This window comes from Dendrobates tinctorius, unplaced genomic scaffold (assembly GCF_039654945.1).
Source record: "Dendrobates tinctorius isolate UK_male_01 unplaced genomic scaffold, ASM3965494v1 ptg000202l, whole genome shotgun sequence".
Taxonomy (NCBI): domain Eukaryota; kingdom Metazoa; phylum Chordata; class Amphibia; order Anura; family Dendrobatidae; genus Dendrobates; species Dendrobates tinctorius.
Genome location: NW_027361869.1, coordinates 1,040,631 through 1,066,919, shown reverse-complemented (window position 1 = coordinate 1,066,919; position 26,289 = coordinate 1,040,631). Strand labels below are relative to the sequence as shown.

Below are 26,289 nucleotides of genomic sequence, written 5' to 3'. Positions count from 1 at the left end.
TTAAATTTTTCAGCTGTTCTTGAGATCTTCACACTTTTCTTTTCTTTACAGCTTGTTACCTTGGAGATCGACCACCGCTGCTAGGCAGCAGAACATGTGCGGTGCTTGTAAGCGCTTTTCTGTTCAGCTTGTAAGCACTGTTTTCAATCTTGCCGGGATCACTGGAGTGCACTGCAACTCCCTAATCCCAGCCAGTTTCAGGGCAGCGCTTACAAGCCAGACAGCTGTAGTGGTCGGTCTCCTAGGCGACAAGCTGAATACAAGAGAAATGTGTGAATATCTCAAGAACGACTGCAAATTTTATTAAGCAGTAAATTGCAAAAGTTCTTGTTTTTCCAAGCTCTATCTAACAAAATAAAATCTATGAAGATGGGAATAACTCTTTAAGGATTTTCCTGACCTGATCTAGTATGCTAAAACTGTGCGTTTAGGGCCTTTACTCCTTTAAGCACACCATGTATGCAAACAACATAAGCCAAGCTGAAACATGTGTGAGCTAAATTTTTCTTAAAGGGGCAGTTTCTTGTTGGATCGGGCAATGTTCTTCATTATCCCACACCAGCATATTATGGGTTAGTAATCTTTACCCCTCCCTTCTCGCCAGATTATACTCCAGCCTTGATTGATGCAAAGTTCAGTGATTAGTACTCGCTGATTAGGTCACTGTCTCCACCTTTGGCTGCAGCAGCCTGGAAAATCTGCAGCCACTTAGTGCTAGGTTTTTTTTTCATTTAGCTGCTATAAAAATGATGTGCTATAAAGATCTCGCATACAGCGCTGCTTTTTGTGATGACGTCAGCAGTTGTGATATTTTTTTTTTTTATGACCTCGTGTTGTATAGGATTTATATGGAGTATAATTATATTTTTATACCATCATCTATTCATACAGATCTAGGGATTTTGACCAAAACTTGATTAAACCCTCATAAAAACAGGTAAAGGCTTCTTTCAGAGGTACGTTTCTCTCACTTTCGAGAAAAACGGACAGATTAATTTGTTTGGAGTGCTGATCGATCAGCACTCTGATCAGCACTCTGGTGAACACTCTGATCAGCACTCTGGAATGTGAAAAACAGATGCCGGATTGAGGAAAAAACCTACAGATCAGCGTGTGCAGTAATACCTAGATAATGGACGCGATGCAATATGACAGCGATGAGACTTCCAGGACTGGTTGGTTGAGGAATCATCCTTGCCGGTATTAAGGATGGGGCGGAGGCCCACAACAAGCAAAGCTTTCCTGCAGCAGTTCATCAGATACATCTCACAGATTTATGATGTTTAAGCCAATAAAAGTGGGTGAGCCGGAGGGAGAGGCCGCTCTGCTGTTTGCAGCCTGTAAATCTATGGAGTATCAGGATGCTGAGCTCATGACCTCCATGAGTGGACGGCTGAGGAACATCTCATTAGGTGACTGGTGTTAAGCCTGTCATCTACATCAGCAACTTTATTTGCTTGGTACTAAAACTGCGGATATAGATAAGGCTGGGGCTTTTGATCATGCAACATCAAGTCTCAGACAAGATTCACAAATAATTATTGCAATTTGTTTGGGATTTTCGAGTTTGGATTCGGCCGTAAGTCCTAAGCCGAGTCGGAAATCCAGCACATCGCAAGTGCGTTATGTCGGGTGCTCCAAGGCAATAGCATTGACAATCCTCAGACTTTTTGCATAGACTTCCACGAACTATGGCTACGGCACTGTCCTGCTTCTACCCACACTGTCTAGCCCTAACCACAGAGTCCTCCAACCTCCGAGATATAGGTCAGATCCCGAATGTCTACCTCCTAATTATAGAACGTCTTGTTCCACTTCAGCAGATATTAAATGAATTTCGTCAGGTGCATGCTGATTCCTGCCAAGTATCTAAGTGACATTTCTGGACCGGCAAGACCTGTTTTGTGTGCCGGGGACGGCAGGTGGAACACGTGTATGTCTGTGCGCTGACACATAGGACAGGTGTGTGCAGGTGCGGAGGGGTGGACTATTGCTCATCACAAAAGAAGCAGTGATTTATCTGACATTTATAGATAATAGATCTTAACACTTCGGTCACGTATTTGGAGTAAATACCAGATTTCTTTAGACAAATGGACTTCTGCTTGAAAGTCAAGAAAATAAGTTAATGAGTAAAAAGTTACTTGTGCCTTTCGCACAAAGGCTTATTTCATGTGGTTAGCGGCAGGCTCAGGGTGTCTAATATCAGACGAAAAAAAGGCAACCCAGCTTTTGTCAAGACCTGACAAAGGGGAAAAAGTATATATTGGATTTTAGGTCCATTATTGCATGAAAAAATAATTTCTTAACACTTTTTTTAGTGGCTGTAGTTCATGTGTCTAATAAAGGGGTCCAAATCTTCTATATAACCCAAAGTTAAAGAATAACTTTTTGCAGCCACCACTAGAGGGAGCTTGTGAGCATACCGCATACACTGCAAAAAAATATTATTATCATAGGGTTGGCATATACAATGATGGGGGGGTCACTTACAATTCTGCAAAATAACTCCAGGCCATCGATTTAGGTCACATGCAAAGGTTCAAATGGAATTTCAAGCTGAGAAGAAGGCCTTGTGCACAGTGACCTGATTTCTGATACACCCGGTCATGATGGTGTCAGTGCACCGATCAATATCATATAGGAGAAAAGGTACAAGGCTGGGAGCTTCACAAAAGGCCTCCTCCTCTCCCGAGCGGCGGTCCCAGCCATATTTAACAGCCCTAATTTTGCTGGGGCTTTCACGATTTTTTTTTTATTAGATACAGTCCTACACTATCAGGGATATAAAAAGGAAAAAAAAAAAAAAAAAGACTAAAAAGGAGAGCAAAGTTTGCCCATCGTCACCCAATCACTGCTGCGCCGCTGTAATGGTTCTATTGGACCCCGTTCCTGATTGGGAAACGCTGATATGAAATGTGAAAGTTGGGGGGGGGGGGAAGTGGGAACGACCTAATGTTATAAATACATTGTCTTCCCTAAGATGGGGACTGTGGGGCTCCTAGAGAGGGGCCCCATGCTTAGTTCTTTGTTTCGGGCCCTGACTATGTAACCCTCTGACCTTTCCATGTTGCTGTAAGTCAGACTATACTTCCCTACAAAGACAAAACAGCGGTGTCACGTGACGTCATATGTACCGAGAAGCTAGACTAAACTGACATTTACAAAGGAGATAGTGTCACTTTTCTGACATTTGTGCACAATTGGGGAGTATTATCATTATATGTACAGTCTGATGGGTCAGATCCTATTACCGGAGTCCATATTAGGAACACGGATTTTACAAAATCTCATCCTCGCTGCAGAAAAAATCTGCAATGTAAACTGACTTTTGGTACAGATGGGGTCAAAACTGCAGGAAATCTGCAGCGAAATGCACACTGTTTTGTGCAGATTTTTTTCCCTGGAGACTTTCTGCTGCGGAAATCGTGAAGTCTGGAGAGAGATCAGTCACTGCCGACCCCTCTTATCTACTGTAAAAAACAAAGGGATTAGGCATGTTGAAATTTAACAGCCCGATCATTCTGATAGCCCCATATGTATTTTGTCAGGTTGAAGCTGCAGTATGCGGAATATGGCCGCTTTTAGGGTATGTTTTTGGAGTAGAAAATGAGCGGAATCTCTCCATATCCTCAAGAATACAAAAGTACACAAAAACATGGAGTTTCCACTCAATGACTATGTATGTGCGCACGGCGTCTTTAATCCACAATACCGCCATAGGAAAAAATTAGCATTTTGTTTCCTGAAGTGACTCTGCAGACATTTTTTCCTCTCGTTTTTTCGTTTAGCTTTTCCAATACCAAGATTTTGGCAGAGTTTTTGGAGCAGAAATTGAGCGGAAACTCCACGTTTTTGAGTAGTTTTTGCATTTTGAAGAAGATTTGGAGAGTTTCCGTCCAGTCTTTGCTCCTAGAACTCCTAAAAAAGAAAAAAACCCTGGTGTGGACATACTCTAAGTTTATGTGAACACTGAATCTTTTGGAGCGGAAATTGAGCAGAAACTAAAAGCTTTTGTGGCGTTTTGCATTTTGAGGAGTTTCCGCTCCGTTTCTGCTAGAAAAATTGTGCGTGCCCAAACCCTCCTGTTGTGTTCATGTAGAGTTTTTTTAGCTAAGTTTTTGCAGTGGAAACTTCAAGTTTTTGTGGAGGATTTTGGAGAGTTTGCACTCCAAAAACACAACAACAACAAAAAAGCTCCGTGTGAATACGTCCTAATCGCTGATGATTCTAGGAAAGTATCTATTATGTCACAGGGTTTTTATTTTGCTTTTCCAAATATGATTGCCGGACCATCTTGCACGTTCGGTGGGAAACGCTCTTTAACCCTTTATTATCAAGTTCTACATCTGAAATCACAGTCAATACATCCCGCCATGTTAATATCACATCGTTAGGCGTTTGGATTATAGGGAAATAACTATTTTTATGTCTGGGATTTCACGGGAAAAAGGGGAAACTGAGACATATGGGAGCCTTATGTTTGCCACCATAAAGTTATATGTTATTATAGATGTTTGCTGACGGCCAGGTCTGGAATTTATACAGAGAGACAAGTGAGCCGCCGCTTGTGTGACGTGTCTGGGGTGGTGGACTCTAAAGCAGAGGACAAATATACAAAACTAATGTGTACACATGGGCCCTCATCTCTGAAAACAACTGCAGGCAGGAATTGGGGTAGTTTCCTGTAGCAACCAATCAGATTGCTTCTATCTTTTTCAAATATACTATGAAAAAATGTAAGCTAGAGTCTGATTGGTCGCTATGGGCGATTGCTTCATGCTCTGTTTGCTGTGGAGAAAATGGAATATAATTTTTTTAATATTTTATAGCGCATAGAACGTTCTGTGGGACAACCCTCGTATAAAAAAACAGAGGAGACCTCTTTTTTTCTTTTATTTATGGCTTTCTCCTCTTCTCACAGTTTGCTTTAGTCCCTCTCACGTGGTTCGTCCTGCGTTATTCGCTCAGACATCCATGTTCTCGTTCCTTTTTCCTCCCCTCTCTCACGGCCCCCACTATACATGAGATATTTCCAGAGATAAATCTCTCCCCGAATGTTTGACAAGAGAGAAAGCGAGATGTGTGAGAGAATTCCTTCTGGGACCAAAAAAAGGGGGTCTCTTAAAAAACATAAATAAAGAAAATGGCCGACCGCCTCAGCATACCTTCCCATTCACAAACAGTAGACGGATCAGCCCGCGGTTTGTACGCGCACGTTCACAGCGACGCAAATGTAAACATAGGCCGCCCTTTCCAGCCGCTAGGCCTCGGCCTACTGCGAACCACATCTCCATGGCGACCCGTAGCGAGCCCCCATGCGTCTTCTGTGGGACCGGGCGATTTGTTTAGTTTACATGGTGTTTGTTTATCCGCATTTCGGGTTTTATAGGGATAAATGGCGTAACGTCAGTGCTGGAGAATTTCGTTCAGAATTATTTTTTTTCTCTTTTTGCTCGTTTTTATTGCTCATCTCTCTGAGAGAATGTCGTTTAAAGTGTTAAGGGATTTCCTGATGGGGAAGATTTTTAATCATTTCAGTCGCTGGCGAGTCTACGTAACGTGGGTGAGCGGTAGGACTCGCTTCCCACGGGCCTGGAATAGGGGGAAGATTTCCCAGCCCTGGGGGGGCAGAAGAAAGAGGGAGGTGATTAGAGCAGAGGTAGAGGATGGGGAATCTGGGAGAGCGGGGAAGTGTGAGAGAGGTCTGTATGGGGTGACGTTAGGATGGAGAGGACGCCCGGCAGGAAATGGCCGGGAAAGGCTGCCCTCATCACTTCTATGGGGGGGACCTCGGATCCCCTCCTAGCGACTCTACTGTCTGTGAGACCCCACCAGAGCGCCCTGTCCCTGCATCCCCTCTGGACTCATTGACCTCACTTCATGGCTGTAATAAAGCGGATTCCCACTAAAACTGAGGCTTTTATACTCTGTGACATGACCTAGTGTCCTAAGGGTACGTGCACATGATGCGGATTTGGCCGCTCGGACTTTGACATCTGCAAGTCAAAAGACCTGCGGTTTTGCATCTCCTCAATGGAGGAGATGGCAAACCACAGCGGAATCCGCAGAAAGAATTGACATGTCAGTTCTTTCTGCGGTTTAGAAACCGCAGGAAAACCGCGCGGAAAAATCCACACCGTCTGCACAGCGGTTTTTAATATCCATAGGATATTATGGTACTGTACACCGCAGCAAAAACTGCTGCTGAACCGCAGCAGAATCCGCAGCGTGTGCACACACCCTAAGGCTGTGTGCACACGCTGCGGATTTAGGTGCGGATTCATCCGTGCGGATTTTGTAAAATCCGCAGGTCAAAATACCTGCGGTTTTACCTGCGGTTTTGCCCTGTGGTTTTTCATCTCCTCAATGGAGGAGATGGCAAACCGCAGCAGAATCCGCAGAAAGAATTGACATGTCAATTCTTTCTGCGGATTGAAAACCGCAGATAATCCGCGCGGAAAAATCTGCACCGTCTGCACTGCGGTTTTTGATTCCCATAGGGAATAATGGTACTGTACAACGCAGCAAAAACTGCTGCGGGTCCGCAGCGGCCAAATCCGCTGCGGAACCGCAGCAAAATCCGCAGCGTGTGCACACAGCCTTAGACTGCACTCCTCGCCCCTAGCATAGCCCAATAAGTGAGAACGAAATTGGTGGAATCTATGAAATGCCATTTAGGGTCTTTCTCTGGAATATTTTTTTTTTTACATCATTGATCTCTTCTCTAAAACGTCAATACTTCTGTGTGCCCAGATTCCAGCAATGCCCCGTAGAAGTGTATAGATGGCAGAGAGCCTTTATAAGGCCTCCAGTGCCACATGGGCACCCCGCTTCATGGGGGCAATCATTGGGGTGGTCCTTCCCACTGTAAACCAATTAGGTGCCTCTGTGTGTATGTGCTGCAACAATTTAGGGGTTAAACAGTTAGGATCCAATGTCCCTCTGAATCTGGCCTTTTCAGGACAGGAGCCTTCTTCACCCCTCACAAGACACAAGGGATAGTTGGCATATTTTGATGCTACGTAAAAAAAAAAAGAGAAATTCTTTTACATTTTTTTTTTTTTTTTTTTTTTAGTTTGCCGCTGTGGGTTAGCAGATATTTTTTCCTGATTTTTTTCATTTGCGACTTTTTAATAAGTTGCTGCAGATATTCTCTGGTTACCTTCCTTGGAGTGAATTTATGCGCACCTGAAATTTTGATGCAATTTTTCTGACATTTTAGCAGAATATTTAAGCCAAAAAAAGTCAGTCGGAACAAAAAAAAAGAAGCATTTTTGTCTTTGTTCACAATTCTTGAATTGCATGCAACATTTCGATGAACTTGGCAACAAAAAAAAAAGTCAGTGAATTCCACAAGACAAATACAGAAGAAAGACTTAAAAAATCGCAAATAATAAGCCAGGAACCTTTCTCTCTACTTTATGCCTTTGTGTGGACAATATAAGGCTGTGGTATTTGCCTCCAACAATCGCATGGCAATCACCCATTCATATCTATGGGTCCGTGGAAAACATCGGACTGCACTCTGATGACATTCGAGGCGGTTCAATTTTCAGACTGATGGAGAAAAAATTACTTTCTGCAAACGTGACTTGTACAAAACACTTGCAACTTTTTACGCCTAATGTATCATCATTGATCCATTTTCCTCCATAGTGTAGGAAAAAGTTGACCAATCAAATTCCAGTTCCCCAATATAAAAATTTCGGAATACTTAATGAAAACCGAGATCTGATTGGTCGGCAAGGGAAGCTGCACAGAGTCTCTCTTTTCTGGATTAGACCCCGCTTAGTCATCAGCTCGTTGCCTTTTCCTGCCAAAAGTAAAAGATAATGAGCTGACAGAGGAAGCAGTCTTGTAACCGCTGGCTACTTTTGTCAGATTTTGTAGTAATACTGATAACGTTTGTGAGGCCTGTTTTCTATCCAATGAAAATTAAATTTGGGAGATGCTCATCCGTGGCGACAGAGATTTTTCTGAACCCTTTGCAGGATGCTATGTGTAGGGAGTGCGTTACTCCCTCATCCGAAATTATCTGTGTCCACGAGCCAAAATGACACCCAGAACCATTCAAACTATATATAATGAATATTACTGGCGTACAATGCTGCGAGGACGGTGTATCTCCTCTGCCCCCTGGTGTTTAGTTCATGCAAGTGCAAAGATGGATTGGGGGACGATTATCTGTTCTTCCTATGCGGAAAATGGGAACACTGAGGGGGTCTACACATGCCGGATTCTGGCCTGGAGGGCATCACGGCTGGTGTAACCAGATTTCTTTTCTTCCCACAGGCTCCTTATCCCTCTCTATGATGTAGACACCAGCCTCCTTATTCTGGCCGCACAGGTAAAAATGTGTACCTCACCCACCACGGCCATTAAACAAACTTGTCTTAATGTTATGACTTATATTGATCAGGTGGATCATAGAGTGTCTTACTGATCAGATCATCTGTGATCGGCAAAGGACCCTGGCAGTAAAGTGTTCAGTTCTCCTGCAGCGCCACCACAGGGGGGAGGAGAACTGCACAATTTCCATTAAAGCAAAGGGTTGAGAAAATGTCTGTTCTTCCAGAATTAAAATTGTATAATTAGCTATATATATATATATATAATGCTTTGCAACCACAAGTTACAGCAGTCTGTCCATTACCATTTGCAGGGTGAAGGCACGGTGTACTGCATGGAGGTCGGCACAGAACCCCACTCTCTTGCACAATGTAAGGAAACTTTATTTTTATATTTTTATTATATATTACAATTTTAGCACAGTGCTGTACTATAAGTCGCCTCTCTGTATCTCGCAGTGTCGCAGTGTGTCACGGAGCAGCAGTCCCGCGGCTTGGCTTTGGCCCCCAAGCTGTGCCTTGATGTCATGGGCTCTGAAGTCCTACGTCTCCTCCAGCTGACTGACAGATTCATCATCCCCATCAGTTTTACAGTTCCACGCAAGGTACCGTAGGTGATCTGTTCCATGAGCCTCTATCGATCCACGGGCGGATTGCGGAATTCATTTCCTGCAGGAACGCAGTACAAAGTATGGAGGAACAACGCGGGTCACCCTGGACTTATTAATAATCTCTTCTTTTAAAGGGGTTGTCTGAGATTACAAAACTATATCTGTCTTATTCCAGAAACAAAGCCACCCTTCTCTGATGTGTCTGGAATTTCAGCTCAAACCCAGTAAAGTGAATGACGCAATACCAGGCACAACCTGTCGACAAAAGTGGCGCCGTTTCTGTAACAAGGCAGTCAGGTTTTTCTAATCTGATACTTATTCATTAAGGGGTCCAGCACACCATAAGCTGAAGACTGCCATCAGGAAGACCTAAGATCCATAACTCTTATTCTCTATTTTATCCTTACGGGATCGGATTTTGTCTCCCACCAGCAAACTGGAGCCGAGTTTCCAAGTGACCTTTTTCCCGATACAGCGGGATGCACAGCGGCGCTCTCATCCCAGAGCTGGTGGACTGGAGAGAACAAACAGGTATGTGACATCTTATCTGATATTAATGGCGGCTTTGCACATAATGATACAGATCTATTAACTGGTGATATGTAAGGTGTGTATATATATATATACTGATGCATTGCATGCTGATCACCACCCCTTTACTACAGTACTGCGGCCAGTCATGATTTATCATAACTGCCGAAAAATGTTTTGGGTGCTGCCCGTTACTACATGCCCCATTGCCAGTGTTGGCTGCAATGTCTGAATGATGAATGTAGCCGCAGTGTTATATTGCAAAATGCTAAATTCCTGACTATAATGTCTACTGCACAGATGATGTTAACAGAACCAATCGTTAGAGCCCAGATCTTTAAGTATCTGTATTTATAGCTATATGTATGTAATGATTGCTCTCAGGTAGGAAAGGTCTCATTAAATCCAGCGAGAAGATCCCCTCCTACTTGTCTCCTCAGCAAAGAGAAAGTGACTAACCACCCAGAACTGAGCATTGCGTCTCCTGAGCCAAGTGTGAGTATTCATCCGTCCATCTATGTATTCATCCGTCCATCTATGTATTCATCCATCCATCTATGTGTTCATCCATCCATCCATCTATGTGTTCATCCATCCATCTATGTATTCATCCATCCATCTATGTATTCATCCATCCATCTATGTATTCATCCATCCATCTATGTATTCATCCATCCATCTATGTATTCATCCATCCATCTATGTATTCATCCATCCATCTATGTATTCATCCATCGATCCATCCATCTATATATCCATCCATCATCTCTTTCTATCTATCCATCATCTCTTTCTATCTATCCATCATCTCTCTCTGTCCATCCATCATCTCTCTCTGTCCATCCATCATCTCTTTCTATCTATCCATCATCTCTATCCATCAATCCATCCATCTGTGTATCCATCCATCCATCATCTCTCTCTATCCATTCATCATCTCTCTCTATCCGTCCATCATCTCTCTCTATCCATCATCTCTCTCTATCCATCATCTCTCTCTATCCATCATCTCTCTCTATCCATCATCTCTCTCTATCCATCATCTCTCTCTATCCATCATCTCTCTCTATCTATCCATCCATCCATCATCTCTATCTCTCTATCTATCCATCCATCCATCATCTCTATCTCTCTATCCATCATCTCTATCTCTCAATCATATCTCTCTATCCATCATCTCTCTATCCATCATCTCTCTATCCATCATCTCTCTATCCATCATCTCTCTCTATCCATCATCTCTCTCTATCTATCCATCCATCCATCATCTCTATCCATCCATCCATCATCTCTATCATCCATCCATCATCTCTATCTCTCTATCCATCATCTCTCTCTATCCATCATCTCTCTCTATCCATCATCTCTCTCTATCCATCATCTCTCTCTATCCATCATCTCTCTCTATCTATCCATCATCTCGCTCTATCTATCCATCCATCCATCATCTCTATCCATCCATCCATCATCTCTATCTCTCTATCCATCATCTCTATCTCTCTATCCATCATCTCTCTCTATCCATCATCTCTCTCTATCCATCATCTCTCTCTATCCATCATCTCTCTCTATCCATCATCTCTCTCTATCTATCCATCCATCCATCATCTCTATCTCTCTATCTATCCATCCATCCATCATCTCTATCTCTCTATCCATCATCTCTATCTCTCAATCATCTCTCTCTATCCATCATCTCTCTATCCATCATCTCTCTATCCATCATCTCTCTATCCATCATCTCTCTATCCATCATCTCTCTCTATCCATCATCTCTCTCTATCTATCCATCCATCCATCATCTCTATCCATCCATCCATCATCTCTATCATCCATCCATCATCTCTATCTCTCTATCCATCATCTCTCTCTATCCATCATCTCTCTCTATCCATCATCTCTCTCTATCCATCATCTCTCTCTATCCATCATCTCTCTCTATCCATCATCTCTCTCTATCCATCATCTCTCTCTATCCATCATCTCTCTCTATCTATCCATCCATCCATCATCTCTATCTCTCTATCTATCCATCCATCCATCATCTCTATCTCTCTATCCATCATCTCTATCTCTCAATCATCTCTCTCTATCCATCATCTCTCTATCCATCATCTCTCTATCCATCATCTCTCTATCCATCATCTCTCTCTATCCATCATCTCTCTCTATCTATCCATCCATCCATCATCTCTATCCATCCATCCATCATCTCTATCATCCATCCATCATCTCTATCATCCATCCATCATCTCTATCTCTCTATCCATCATCTCTCTCTATCCATCATCTCTCTCTATCCATCATCTCTCTCTATCCATCATCTCTCTCTATCCATCATCTCTCTCTATCCATCATCTCTCTCTATCCATCATCTCTCTCTATCCATCATCTCTCTCTATCTATCCATCATCTCTCTCTATCTATCCATCCATCCATCATCTCTATCCATCCATCCATCATCTCTATCCATCCATCCATCATCTCTATCCATCCATCCATCATCTCTATCTCTCTATCCATCATCTCTCTCTATCCATCATCTCTCTCTATCAATCATCTCTCTCTATCCATCATCTCTCTATCCATCATCTCTATCTATCTATCTATCCATCCATCATCTCTATCTATCCATCCTTCCATCCATCCATCCATCATCTCTATCTCTCTATCCATCATCTCTCTCTATCCATCATCTCTCTCTATCCATCATCTCTCTCTATCCATCATCTCTCTCTATCCATCATCTCTCTCTATCCATCATCTCTCTCTATCTATCCATCCATCCATCATCTCTATCTCTCTATCCATCATCTCTATCTCTCAATCATCTCTCTCTATCCATCATCTCTCTATCCATCATCTCTCTATCCATCATCTCTCTATCCATCATCTCTATCTATCCATCCATCCATCATCTCTATCCATCCATCCATCATCTCTATCCATCCATCCATCATCTCTATCTCTCTATCCATCATCTCTCTCTATCCATCATCTCTCTCTATCCATCCTTCCATCCATCCATCCATCCATCATCTCTATCTATCCATCCTTCCATCCATCCATCATCTTTATCTATCCATCCATCCATCCATCATCTCTATCCATCCATCATCTGTCTCTATCCATCCATCATCTGTCTCTATCCATCCATCATCTCTATCCATCAATCCATCCATCTGTGTATCCATCCATCCATCATCTCTATCCATCAATCCATCATCTCTATCCATCCATCCATCCATCATCTCTATCTCTCTATCCATCATCTCTATCTATCCATCCATCCATCATCTCTATCCATCCATCCATCATCTCTATCCATCCATCCATCATCTCTATCTCTCTATCCATCATCTCTCTCTATCCATCATCTCTCTCTATCCATCATCTCTCTCTATCCATCATCTCTCTCTATCCATCTCTCTCTATCCATCATCTCTCTCTATCCATCATCTCTCTCTATCCATCCATCCATCATCTCTATCCATCCATCCATCATCTCTATCTCTCTATCCATCATCTCTATCTCTCTATCCATCATATCTATCTCTCTATCCATCATCTCTCTCTATCCATCATCTCTCTCTATCCATCATCTCTCTCTATCCATCATCTCTCTCTATCCATCATCTCTCTCTATCCATCATCTCTCTCTATCCTTCATCTCTCTCTATCCATCATCTCTCTATCCATCATCTCTATCTATCTATCCATCCTTCCATCCATCATCTCTATCTATCCATCCTTCCATCCATCATCTCTATCCATCCATCATCTGTCTCTATCCATCCATCATCTGTCTCTATCCATCCATCATCTGTCTCTATCCATCCATCATCTGTCTCTATCCATCCATCATCTGTCTCTATCCATCCATCATCTGTCTCCATCCATCATCTCTATCCATCAATCCATCCATCTGTGTATCCATCCATCCATCCATCATCTCTCTATCCGTCCATCATCTCTCTATCCATCATCTCTCTCTATCCATCATCTCTCTCTATCCATCATCTCTATCTATCCATCCTTCCATCCATCCATCCATCATCTCTATCTATCCATCCTTCCATCCATCCATCATCTCTATCCATCCATCATCTGTCTCTATCCATCCATCATCTGTCTCTATCCATCCATCATCTCTATCCATCAATCCATCCATCTGTGTATCCATCCATCCATCATCTCTATCCATCAATCCATCCATCTGTGTATCCATCCATCCATCCATCCATCCATCATCTCTCTCTATCCGTCCATCATCTCTCTCTATCCATCATCTCTCTCTATCCATCATCTCTCTCTATCCATCATCTCTCTCTATCCATCATCTCTCTCTATCCATCTCTCTATCATCATCTCTCTATCCATCATCTCTCTATCCATCATCTATCTATCTATCTATCTATCCATCCTTCCATCCATCCATCCATCATCTCTATCTATCCATCCTTCCATCCATCCATCCATCCATCATCTTTATCTATCCATCCATCCATACATCCATCATCTCTATCCATCCATCATCTGTCTCTATCCATCCATCATCTGTCTCTATCCATCCATCATCTCTATCCATCAATCCATCCATCTGTGTATCCATCCATCCATCATCTCTATCCATCCATCCATCATCTCTATCCATCCATCATCTCTATCTCTCTATCCATCATCTCTCTCTATCCATCATCTCTCTCTATCCATCATCTCTCTCTATCCATCTCTCTATCCATCTCTCTCTATCCATCTCTCTATCCATCATCTCTCTCTATCCATCATCTCTATCCATCATCTCTCTCTATCCATCATCTCTATCTATCCATCCATCCATCATCTCTATCCATCCATCCATCCATCCATCCATCCATCCATCCATCATCTCTATCTATCCATCCTTCCATCCATCATCTCTATCCATCCATCATCTCTCTCTATCCATCCTTCCATCCATCATCTCTATCCATCCATCATCTCTCTCTATCCATCCATCATCTGTCTCTATCCATCCATCATCTCTATCCATCAATCCATCCATCTGTGTATCCATCCATCCATCATCTCTATTTATCCATCCATTCAATATATCTATCGATCTTCTCTATCCCATATCCATCTTGCACTGTCTCTGAACATTGCATGGTCAGTACATTTGCCGGGACATCCACTCCTGAGAAGATTGTCAGCTGTCTTGATTGTTTTCCCACTTGTGAATAATCTTTCTAAATGTATAATGGACCCCAAATTGATTGGAAATGGCCCTATAACACTTCCAAGATCTTTGGGCAGAAATAATTATGGTACTTAAGATCATTGGCAGTGTCTTTCCTCCGTAGCATTGTGTTAACACGCGCCCAAATACTCCAGACCAGCAAAGTTCCAAAACTTCTGCTTTCATGTTGTTGGTCACACTTGCTGTTGAACACTTAATCGTGGGCATTTAATTAGCAGTATCCGGCTACAACTTACCCTTTTAATTTCTTTGAAAGCAGTAAGGGTGTACTTAATTTTTCACATACTGCTTTGATATTTTAGCCCAGTTTTTGAGAAATAATTACATAGTGTAATCTGTCGCTATTCAGTAGCTTTTTATATATTCACAGTATACTGATGTATACGGCCCAATGAAGATCAACAGGACAATGTTTGCTCCTGCATTGGATTACCTATTAATACACTTGGCGTGTGCGCCTGGAGCCTTTCTAGGCTTAGCCTTTCTCATGATGGGAACAAGACTTTTTTGAGACGTTATATGAAAAAATTAAAAGTGCTGTCGAGGCGTGAGGTTCAAATCTGCAGTCACTCTATGTAACTGCAAACTATGGGATCCTCACAGTGTGCACTGTCAGGAGTGCCCAAAATGCCGAAGTCGGGAGCCGATGGGAATGTGAGTGCAAGTGTATGATTTGCATACATGCGGTCACAATCTGACTAGACGTTAGTGGCCTCACTGAATCCAAGTGAATTGAGAGATGCCGGACACGTCTAGTCAGAATGTGACCGGAAGTATGCAAAACGTATACATGTGGTTACATGACCGTCCGCTCCTAAACAGAATGGTCATGTAACCGCACGTATACGTTCTGCATACTTCCGATCACATTCTGACTAGATGTGTTCAGCCCCTCTCAATTTACTTGTATTCAGCGAGGCCACTCACGTCTAGTTGGCATGCGACCCCTTGCATGCAAATCATATACTTGTGCTCACATACTTGTCTGCTCCCGGCTTGAGCATTTTAGAGAATCCTGACAGTGTGCATTGTGCATGCTGTAAGGATTGACATGTCTCCAGTCCACAGAGTGAGTGAAACTTCAAGTTTCAAGCCTGGACAATCCCTTTAACTAATTGCATGATGCAACTTTGTTTTTCCTAGGATGGAAGTGTCCTGACTTCTCCGTCCAGCTCCGTCACCTCCCCCTCTAGCGGGATCGTGTCCAGCGCCAGCCAGCGCTCCTTGCAGAGCATTCTCGGTAAGTTTTGCTCACTCATCTCTGGGGCCGCTAACAGGACCAAACCATAGAGAATTAACTACTGACTCGATGACGTGCAGATATTTTTGGGGTTCTCTGTCATCCAGGCCTCTAGAGGATAGCACTGCCCTTAGACTTTAATGTGATCTAACAATCGTCGTACGGTTTCGTTGTTTTTCCAAAGACTGCACCACCCATGCTCATGTGCGCAGCTGAGGGGATTTATTGAATAAGTGCATTTTGCTCAGAGAAAGATCAGCAGCTGCCGTACAGAGCTTCTGCCGCTGCTTATTAGTCGAAACCAGTAATTTTACTGACTCACGGTCTGATCCTCATAGGACCCAGCTCACGACTCCGTCATACCCAGGGCGTTGTGCTCCACCGGGACCATCACATTACCAACCTGAAAGGTGTGAGCCAGAGTACGCCAGGAGAGAGCGATGGGTTCTGCGTGAATCACCAGCGACTGGCAGTCCCACTGGCTGTTGCTGGGGGTCAGGTGGCTGTACTAGAGGTAAATTAATGACTTTAAAATAGAAATACCTTTTATCTAGGTCTCTCATTATTATTGTGCCATCATTTAATCCCTTATGACCAGGTCTTTATCGTGCTCAGAACGCCATTATTTTTTTCTAATCCAGATATCCAAAGTTAAAATTCTTTGTACATGCAGCCACCACTAGAGGGAGCTCTCTACATACAGATTTATTAATGATTTGAGTTTAATAACTGTATGCAGTGTGCTCTTAAGCTTCCCCTAGTGGTGGATGCCGGCGGACAGAATTTTATGATTTTAGTGTATGTTTATGCAGGGGATTTGAAGCTCAAACTGAGCATCAACCACTGTAAAGATACAAAAAATGATAAGCACAGAATGTTGGGGCCTATTTAGTTCAGTAAAGGAAATGGTGTTTCTGGGTGGTCTTGCGCCCCATACTAAGCATTTGCAAAGCTAAAATCCATCTGTTATGCAAAATTAACCCTAGTTTGGAAGCACCGTGAGTTCCGTAGTGAGGACTGAAGATCATAGACTATAAGCTGCAATCATACGATTATGATGTGTCATCTGTGTGTAATTCTACAGATATTCTATATCTCTTGCAGCTGTCTCAGGCGGGACGTCTCTCTGACACTCTGCCCACTGTCCAGAACTCTGTTCCTGTCACCGATCTCACTTGGGATCCATTCAACCATCATCGGCTGGTTACCGGTAGGACAATACTATTTCCTATGGTCTGATTTGAACTGTGATTTTCAATATTATTCATTTTATATTTGATTTCCCCAAAATCATGAAATTGTAAAGAACTGCAAATTCCATATTGCCAAATTTTGGAACTATAATAAGCAATTTTAGGTCATGCAAAAAAAAAAGTAATCCGTAATTTAGTGATTGGAAATATAATCGTAACATTTCATTAGACTCGTGTTATTTCATATTTTTACATTTCAGGTGGGGAGGATGGACGGATACGGGTGTGGGAGATTCCACCGCATGGGCTCAAAGAGGTTCTGACTGAACCCCAGAATACACTTGCTGGTAAGACCTTGCATATACTGAGGAGATCCAGTCTTACAGGCAATGCTTCTTGGGGGAAAAAGTATTTAAATGAGCTGTCCAACAGAAGGAAAAGCGACACTCTAGTGCTACCTTTTATAATCTTGAAAAAAAATTTGTATAGACAAAACAGAGATAGTTAAATAAGTAAGGTGAGGCGATAAGGCCAATCTAAAGAAGTGCGTTTTTAGGCCAAGCTTAACACTGTGGGTATTCAGAATTAATCTAATTGTCCTGGGTAGTGCTTTCCAGAGAAGTGGCACAGCTCGTGAGAATTCTTGGAGACGGGAGTGGGAGGTTCTGATTATTGAGGATGTTAACCTCAGGTCATCAGCAGAACAGAGTGAACAGGTAGTGTGGTAGACTGAGACAAGGGAGGAGATGTAGGGTGGTGCAGAACCATGGAGCGCTTTGTGGGTGAGAGTAATGTTTATATTAGTATCTGTATCGGATGGGCAACCAGTGCAATGACTGGCGCAGGGTAGAGGCATCGGTGTAGCGGTTGGAATGGAATATGATCCTGGCTGCTGCGTTCAGGATGGATTGGCGAGGGGAGAGGCTAGGTAGAGAGTTGCAATAGTCCAGACGAGAATGAATAAGAGCAACTGTAAGAGTTTATGCAGAGTAAAAGGTAAGAAAAGGTTGAATTCTAGAGATGTTTTTGTGGTGTAGGTCACATACGCCAGCAAGTGAACGGATGTGGGGAGTGAATGAAAAATCTGACTAAATATGACCCCAAGACATCGGGCATGCTGCTGGGGAGTAATGGTAGAAGCACACACGGAAATGGCAATATCGGGCATAGGTAGGTTAGTAGAGGGAGGAAACACAAGTTCAGTTTTTGACAGATTAAGTTTTAAATCTTCAGCCAGATTGGATTTTCTCCACAAACGTTCGGCACACCTGGATCCCCGCTGAAGATAACGTGCTTGCGGCGTGTGCCGAGTTGTTCTATGTGTAGGAGATGCAGCTTCATCCAGTACACATTTCAATGTCTCATTATTATTATTATTATTATTTATTTATATAGCGCCATTAATTCCATGGTGCTGTACATGAGAACGAGGGTTACATACAAAGTTATAGATATCGTTAACAGTAAACAAATGGACAATGACAGACTGGTACAGAGGGGAGAGGACCCTGTCCTTGCGGACTTACATTCTACGGGATAGTGGGGAAGAGACAGAGGGTCGGAGGTGCAGCAGCTCAGGTGGTGATGAGGCGGCAGAATAATGTCTCAGAGCAGAATCAGTACATGAGAGGGAGGAGATTGGGGCCAATGCTGGCTGCGAATTCTTCATAGGTTTTTGGATGTTAATGGCCTGTTTTATTTCTATAAGTTTGGTAAGTGGCAGTGTCCTGAGCAGGGCGACAGTTCTTGACAGATAATCAATATTTGTCAAGCCTCACAATCTGACTAGGGTCATTAGCCAACCAGATACCCTTCTGTAGACAGCTGTTTGGGGGATGGTTGCCCCTCATCTGTACAGAGCAGGGTACTAAGTGGATAAGTGAGATGCCTGGCTAATAGTACCTTCCTCATAATAGATTTATTGGGGGGTTCTGATGTCGCAACACAATTTAATGGTGTCAAAGGACCTACTAATCAGAAGAGGCATTACGGATGTCTTAGGTAGGAGTGGATTTCCAGGGCTCTGCTTCGGGGGCCACAGACCTGGTCCTGCAAATCTTTTTTTTTTTTTTTTTTTCTTTTTTCTATCCTCTATTCCCAAGTTTTGGATGAGACCTAATCATCATGCAAAGCCTCGTGTGGCCCAGTGGCAACGTTGATGTCAAACTTCTGATCACACCCCAGGACCGACATAGGAATGAGGCGATCATTCATCATCCGCTGAAAGAATCACAGTGACTGAGGAATGCTCCCGCACCGGCACGGGCAGCCGATCGCCCTGAATAGGGGGCTTACACACCTCTCAATGTCAATACATGCAGAATAGTTTCACTATATGGACAAAACAAATGTTTATTCTCAGCATATTTCCAACGTTAACCCTTTAGTGTTTCCACAAAGTAAAGGGATAATCAATGGCCCCCCCTGGTGAGAAGTTCTTATTTATTACTGGCAAGATGAGCAAAAGTATCGATAAATCTAACACAGACAGTGAGATAAATGAATGGTTTTGATGTCGGCCAGTTATACGACTAATTGATATCCTCTTATTCCACAGTTCACAATGAGAGAATTTATACTGTGCGGTTCCACCCGTGCGCTTCAGATATCCTCGCCTCCTCCTCGTACGACCTTACCCTGAGGATCTGGAACCTGAAGACTGGAAAAAATATCCTAACCCTTCAAGGTCATGATGATCAGGTGACCTCCTCTTTAGGGAAAAACATACATGTAATTTTGGTATATATATTACGGAGATCATCGCTCTTCCATATACAAGCCTGTTGATAGTTAATGTGTTTGTATCATGCATAAATTAAGAAATCTGAGATATTACCATTAATTCAGTTGTTTGGGGTAGTCCCATAAACCCGATATATCACTATGTGTATGATTAGTGGGGATCGGACCAGTGGGACTCCTGACCATGTGTGAATGGAGCGGTACTGAGCATGTGCAACCACTACTGCACTCACGGTTTATTTAAATGGTGGTTGCACATGCTCAGCACCGCTCCATTATCACCTAGTATTTTGGGACCCTTGTTCTTGGAATCTTTGAAGTTCTTAATAGTTGGACCCCAAAGAATCTAACATCTATCCTGTGGATTGGTGATAAATCTCATTTATGGGAAAGTTACTAGTGATAAGCGAACGTGCTCAGATAAGGTGTTATCTCAGCATGCTCAGGTGCTATCTGAGTTTCTTCGGCATGCTCGTAAAATATGTTCAAGTCCCTGCACCTGCATGTCTTGCGGCTGTTTGACACATGCAGGGATTGCCTGTTGTTAGCCAATCCCTGCATATGTTGCAGCTGTTGAACAGCCATGAGGTATGCAACCTCGGGGACTCGAACATATTATTTGAGCATGCCGATGACACTCATTAGCACCCAAGCATGCTCAGATAACACCTTATCTGCTCATCACTTGTAGCTACTTTAACTCCTTCCCGCTCCATGATGTACTATTATACATCAAGGATCCTCTTTTTTTTTTTTTTTTTTTCTTTTGCCATCATTTCTCCGCGATGTAGTTGCAGGGCGTCAATTGCAATAACCCATGTCTCCACCATCTTGGTCCTCCTGTGAAGCTCAGGCTCGGCCCTGTAGTAAACCAAGTTTTTCACTATATGCTGGAATATTGCAGCATATAACACACATGATGAAATGATCACACGTTCAAGTACCCTATGGGGAGTAAAAAAAAAATACAGTGGAGAGTTTAAACAAGAAAAAAAGTTTTTGAAAGTACTAAAAAAAAAAAAAAAAAAAAAAAAGTTGAAAAAAATAAAGATAATAACAATAATAATAAATAACAAATAAAATACAAACAGTTGGTGTTTTTGCGTCTGTAAATGTCATATCAAAATATAGTGGAATATAGGGGTATATAATAGAGGAATCGCCGTGAACATTGAAGTCTATCGAGCTTTTATCTCCTACAGATCTTCTCTCTGGCATGGAGTCCGGATGGAAAGCACTTGGCGACCTGTTGCAAGGATCAGCGAATTCGTATATATGAGCCACGCGTTTCCACCGAGGCACAGCAGGTTAAATAGAGCTCCGCCATTTCTATATACTACTCTTTCATGTCGTAATAATGCGGTAATTTGACTGTCGCTTGTTACAGGAGGGAGTCGGACCTGAAGGTCCCCGCGGAGCTCGTGTCCTCTGGGTGTGTGATGGCAAATATCTGCTGGTGTCTGGGTTTGACAGGTGAGGGCGGCCTGATGTCCGCTATATAAAGACATGGACGTGGCGCAGGTAAAGCGACAGTGATTATGTGATTTTTCACAGCCGAAGTGAACGGCAGCTGACTCTGCACAGTGCACAAGACTTGTCTCAAGGTCCAATTGCTACGATCAGCATCGATGTGTCGCCTGCCACTCTTATCCCGTACTATGATCCGGACACTGGGCTCCTGCTGCTTACTGGGAAGGTGAGACAACCAGCCATTACCTTCCAAGAGTCAGCATGCCAACCAGGTGCACCGGCAGTGAGCGGCTATGGGGGTCCTGGTATATAAGTGGCCATCAGACATCTCCTATCTGTGCTCCTACTTCGATGACTTGTTACTCAAAGAGCAGAAAGCTGGGAATGGGGCAATCACATAACACGTCTGGTCAATAGAGACCACATTATTGGGATTAGGAATAGAGGTATAGGCCCTGACTACTGTGGGAATAGGGGTATAGGCCCTGACTACTGTGCAAATAGGGATATAGGCCCTGACTACTGTGGGAATAGGGGTATAGGCCCTGACTACTGTGCAAATAGGGATATAGGCCCTGACTACTGTGGGAATAGGGGTATAGGCCCTGACTACTGTGGGAATAGGGGTATAGGCCCTGACTACTGTGCAAATAGGGGTATAGGCCCTGACTACTGTGGGAATAGGGGTATAGACCCTGACTACTGTGGGAATAGGGGTATAGGCCCTGACTACTGTGGGAATAGGGGTATAGGCCCTGACTACTGTGGGAATAGGGGTATAGGCCCTGACTACTGTGGAAATAGGGGTATAGGCCCTGACTACTGTGGAAATAGGGGTATAGGCCCTGACTAGGGTGGAAATAGGGGTTTAGGCCCTGACTAGGGTGGAAATAGGGGTATAGGCCCTGACTAGTGTGGGAATAGGGGTATAGGCCCTGACTAGTGTGGGAATAGGGGTATAGGCCCTGACTAGTGTGGGAATAGGGGTATAGGCCCTGACTAGTGTGGGAATAGGGGTATAGGCCCTGACTAGTGTGGGAATAGGGGTATAGGCCCTGACTAGTGTGGGAATAGGGGTATAGGCCCTGACTAGTGTGGGAATAGGGGTATAGGCCCTGACTAGTGTGGGAATAGGGGTATAGGCCCTGACTAGTGTGGGAATAGGGGTATAGGCCCTGACTAGTGTGGGAATAGGGGTATAGGCCCTGACTAGTGTGGGAATAGGGGTATAGGCCCTGACTAGTGTGGGAATAGGGGTATAGGCCCTGACTAGTGTGGGAATAGGGGTATAGGCCCTGACTAGTGTGGGAATAGGGGTATAGGCCCTGACTAGTGTGGGAATAGGGGTATAGGCCCTGACTAGTGTGGGAATAGGGGTATAGGCCCTGACTAGTGTGGGAATAGGGGTATAGGCCCTGACTAGTGTGGGAATAGGGGTATAGGCCCTGACTAGTGTGGGAATAGGGGTATAGGCCCTGACTAGTGTGGGAATAGGGGTATAGGCCCTGACTACTGTGGTCACAAACAAAGGACAAATCCAGTCATAAGGTCAAATAGCAAGTAAAATCAATTTTATTGGTATGTAAAAGATCATACAGACAAACAGGCACAAAGTGGGGCTAGAAAATGGAATAGTCATTCTAACCACATGCAGGAGGCCCAAGGTAGGTATGTCACAAGGCAGGTATATATCAACATTATAATAGTGAACGCATATCACATCGCTCATTCATGCACAGTGGCAATAAAAGGTACCCAGATCAGGCAAAATTGACAGAAACCAAAATTAGGCCACATCCATCCAATAAATAGATAGCGCTAATAGCGCACCATAGTAATAGAAATATATAGAGGTACCTTATAAAGAGCAGAGCCGCCTTCCTGGACAATCCTACCCGCCCCGACGCGCGTTTCGGCGTACCTTCATCAAGGGGCCTTGCCACTGTGCATGAATGAGCGATGTGATATGCGTTCACTATTATAATGTTGATATATACCTGCCTTGTGACATACCTACCTTGGGCCTCCTGCATGTGGTTAGAATGACTATTCCATCTTCTAGCCCCACTTTGTGCCTATTTGTCTGTATGATCTTTTACATACCAATAAAATTGATTTTACTTTCTATTTGACCTTATGACTGGATTTGTCCTTTGTGTGTGAGTACATTATTACAGTTGGTCATCTATTGTCCGTACTTTTTGTGGGGGTGTGAGATTGTAATCTGCTTTATATTCTATTTTACTTCTCCATCCAGTATATTTATTGGATTTATCTTCCCTGACTACTGTGGGAATAGGGGTATAGGCCCTGACTACTGTGGGAATAGGGGTATAGGCCCTGACTACTGTGGGAATAGGGGTATAGGCCCTGACTAGTATGGGAATAGGGGTATAGGCCCTGACTAGTGTGGGAATAGGGGTATAGGCCCTGACTAGTGTGGGAATAGGGGTATAGGCCCTGACTAGTGTGGGAATAGGGGTATAGGCCCTGACTAGTGTGGGAATAGGGGTATAGGCCCTGACTAGTGTGGGAATAGGGGTATAGGCCCTGACTAGTGTGGGAATAGGGGGTATAGGCCCTGACTTGTGTGGGAATATTGGTATAGGCTCCTGCTCCAGAATTGTAATTTTATGGGGAATCTGGGTATTTATTGTCCTGTCCTGGGTTTGGAGAGGTTCTTATCTGCATCTCCCTTTGCTATTATTTACTAGCCTGATTGTGCTGCTTCTTCTCTAGGGTGACACCAGAGTGTTCCTCTATGAGGTGGTGCCGGAATCCCCCTACTTCCTGGAATGTAATACCTTCATCCCCAGCGATCCACATAAGGTGGGACCCCGCATCTAATGATATATCTGGTGCAGGAGGCATCTGTGTATAATGACCAGATTACTGTCTTGTTATTTCTCTAACACCAGGGTTTCCAGTACCTGCGGAAGGCGGATTGCTCAGTGCCGGACGTGGAGATTCTGCGTGCCCTTCGCCTCTGTTACAGCTCTGTTGAGCCTGTAGCTTTCCGGGTGCCACGTGTTAAGGTGGGCGCTGCTTGGTGTTCAGTAGGTTGCGTATAACAGTGTGAATGAAGAGTCAGATGTCGTGTTATTTTGCCAACATAGAAAGAGTTCTTCCAAGATGACGTGTTCCCACCGTCCCGTGTCACCTGGCAGCCGGCACTGACTGCGGAGGAATGGCTGAGTGGTAAAGACAAGCAACAGCCGAGCATCAGCCTCTGTCCTCAGGGCATGATTCCTGGTAAGCGCCAGTAACACTGAGAGTACCTGTCCATAAAGGTGAAGCTGGACACTCGCTAATGACTGTTCACTGTATGGCATCTCTATATGATATAACCATGTATAGAACGAGCAAAGTCCCCCATGGGGACTAAAAAAAACATACAGTAATAAAGTTTGTCATATTAATAATGCAAAAAAATAAAAATCTGAGTCCTTTTCTCCATCGAAAAATTACAGTAAAAAAACACATTCAGTATCATTTATAGGCCAAAAAATGAAAAAAAATAATTAATTATATTTAGCACATAAATTATGGAAAAAATGGAAACCACAAATATGGTGAGGTTTTTTTGGCTGCACTGCAATAAAATGATCAAAGCACCAATAAAGCTACAGCTCACCATGCAAAAAAAATAAGCCTCAAAATGCAAATTGGCAAGAATTTTTTTTTTCTTTTTTAACTAAATTCAGAATTTTGTTTACTAAAATAATAATAAAATTTTTTTTTTGGTGTCACTGTAATCGTTCTGACCTGAACAATCCTATTACCAGGTAATTTTTCCCCCACACAACAGACAACCTAAATACCAATCTTCGAAAGCCATTTTGTTTTTGTTTTTTTCTTCTACCTTTTCATTATATGGTGACATGAATGGTGTCATTCAAAACTACAACTTTTCCCAAAAAAAAGACAAGCTCTCATATGACTATGTGGACAAAACAGTAAAAAAAAGTTATACCTGTTGGAAGAAGGGGAGCAAGAAAAAAAAGGATGCAGAAATCGAAAATGGCTGTATCCTTAAAGGGTTAAAAATTATTTTTTTTCCTGCCCGCAGTGAGCCAAGCTCCTAAGGAGGCACCAAGCAAGAAGTTTGTGCCAGCTGCTGTGTACCTTCAAGAGAAGACAGATGAGCAGAAGAAGGAGGAGGTTAGATCTGCAGCCTGATCCTCGTTTTATGTTGTATCCAATCACTTAATAAGGGTAGGAGATAACTAGTGACACATTTGGCAGCGGGAGAACAAAAGGAATTACAATTCAGCACTCCGGATCCTTTTCTCCACCGATATCTTTTGGAGGGAGAGTTGGGAGACCCCATACATATTAGACTGTCACTGACCCCGCTGATTTCAGCAGGTTTAGCGCACAGTGTATAGGGGTAGATAGTATAAAATGGTGGAATTACAAGACCAGTAGGGTGCTACTACTTTAGGCTCTGGCATACAGCAGCCTGACGCTAATGCCAGGACCTTGGGTGACGGGTCCTAATTTAGGCCTTGTGTTATCCTAGTGTGGCCTGCCACCAAGTTGTCAGCAGATGGAAACCAAGCTAAGTCTTCTACTGCAGTAGAAAACCCCTGACGACTAATCCATGTTCGTCTTCTTTCTATTCCTCAGCTTCTAAGTGCAATGGTGGCAAAACTGGGGAACCGGGACGACCCTCTGCCCCAGGATGCATTTGAAGGAGTTGATGAGGACGAGTGGGTGAGTAGCAAAGACTGTGAATATCACAGATACATTTCTGTGTTCTTGGTCTCTATGATCTTGATACAGAATGAGAAAAGTTCTGCTTGATTTGCTGGAATCCATTTCTTCTCCGGGGTTCAGCCGAGGACAAGATTCAGAAGATAATCCATCCTGTGGGTTTCTCTGTCCTCTGAGACTCCAAAATTGTAGGTTC

General features: G+C 43.3%; 1 protein-coding gene across 3 annotated transcripts in view; it reads left to right on the top strand.

The window, feature by feature from the left end:
* LOC141057042 (mitochondrial import inner membrane translocase subunit tim16-B-like) overlaps positions 1-26,289 on the top strand; it is a 122,938-nt gene that overhangs the window by 86,893 nt on the left and 9,756 nt on the right. For all 3 annotated transcript variants that reach the window (XM_073553545.1, XM_073553542.1, XM_073553543.1), the window contains 18 exons: positions 8,296-8,350; positions 8,666-8,723; positions 8,811-8,956; positions 9,395-9,493; positions 9,878-9,988; positions 15,876-15,972; positions 16,311-16,486; positions 17,077-17,182; positions 17,426-17,512; positions 19,723-19,865; positions 21,110-21,214; positions 21,295-21,380; positions 21,462-21,603; positions 24,117-24,206; positions 24,296-24,412; positions 24,494-24,629; positions 25,447-25,538; positions 26,007-26,093. In XM_073553545.1, the coding sequence (XP_073409646.1) occupies positions 8,296-8,350; positions 8,666-8,723; positions 8,811-8,956; positions 9,395-9,493; positions 9,878-9,988; positions 15,876-15,972; positions 16,311-16,486; positions 17,077-17,182; positions 17,426-17,512; positions 19,723-19,865; positions 21,110-21,214; positions 21,295-21,380; positions 21,462-21,603; positions 24,117-24,206; positions 24,296-24,412; positions 24,494-24,629; positions 25,447-25,538; positions 26,007-26,093 (1,933 nt within the window). The remainder of the gene's footprint in view (positions 1-8,295; positions 8,351-8,665; positions 8,724-8,810; positions 8,957-9,394; positions 9,494-9,877; positions 9,989-15,875; positions 15,973-16,310; positions 16,487-17,076; positions 17,183-17,425; positions 17,513-19,722; positions 19,866-21,109; positions 21,215-21,294; positions 21,381-21,461; positions 21,604-24,116; positions 24,207-24,295; positions 24,413-24,493; positions 24,630-25,446; positions 25,539-26,006; positions 26,094-26,289) is intronic.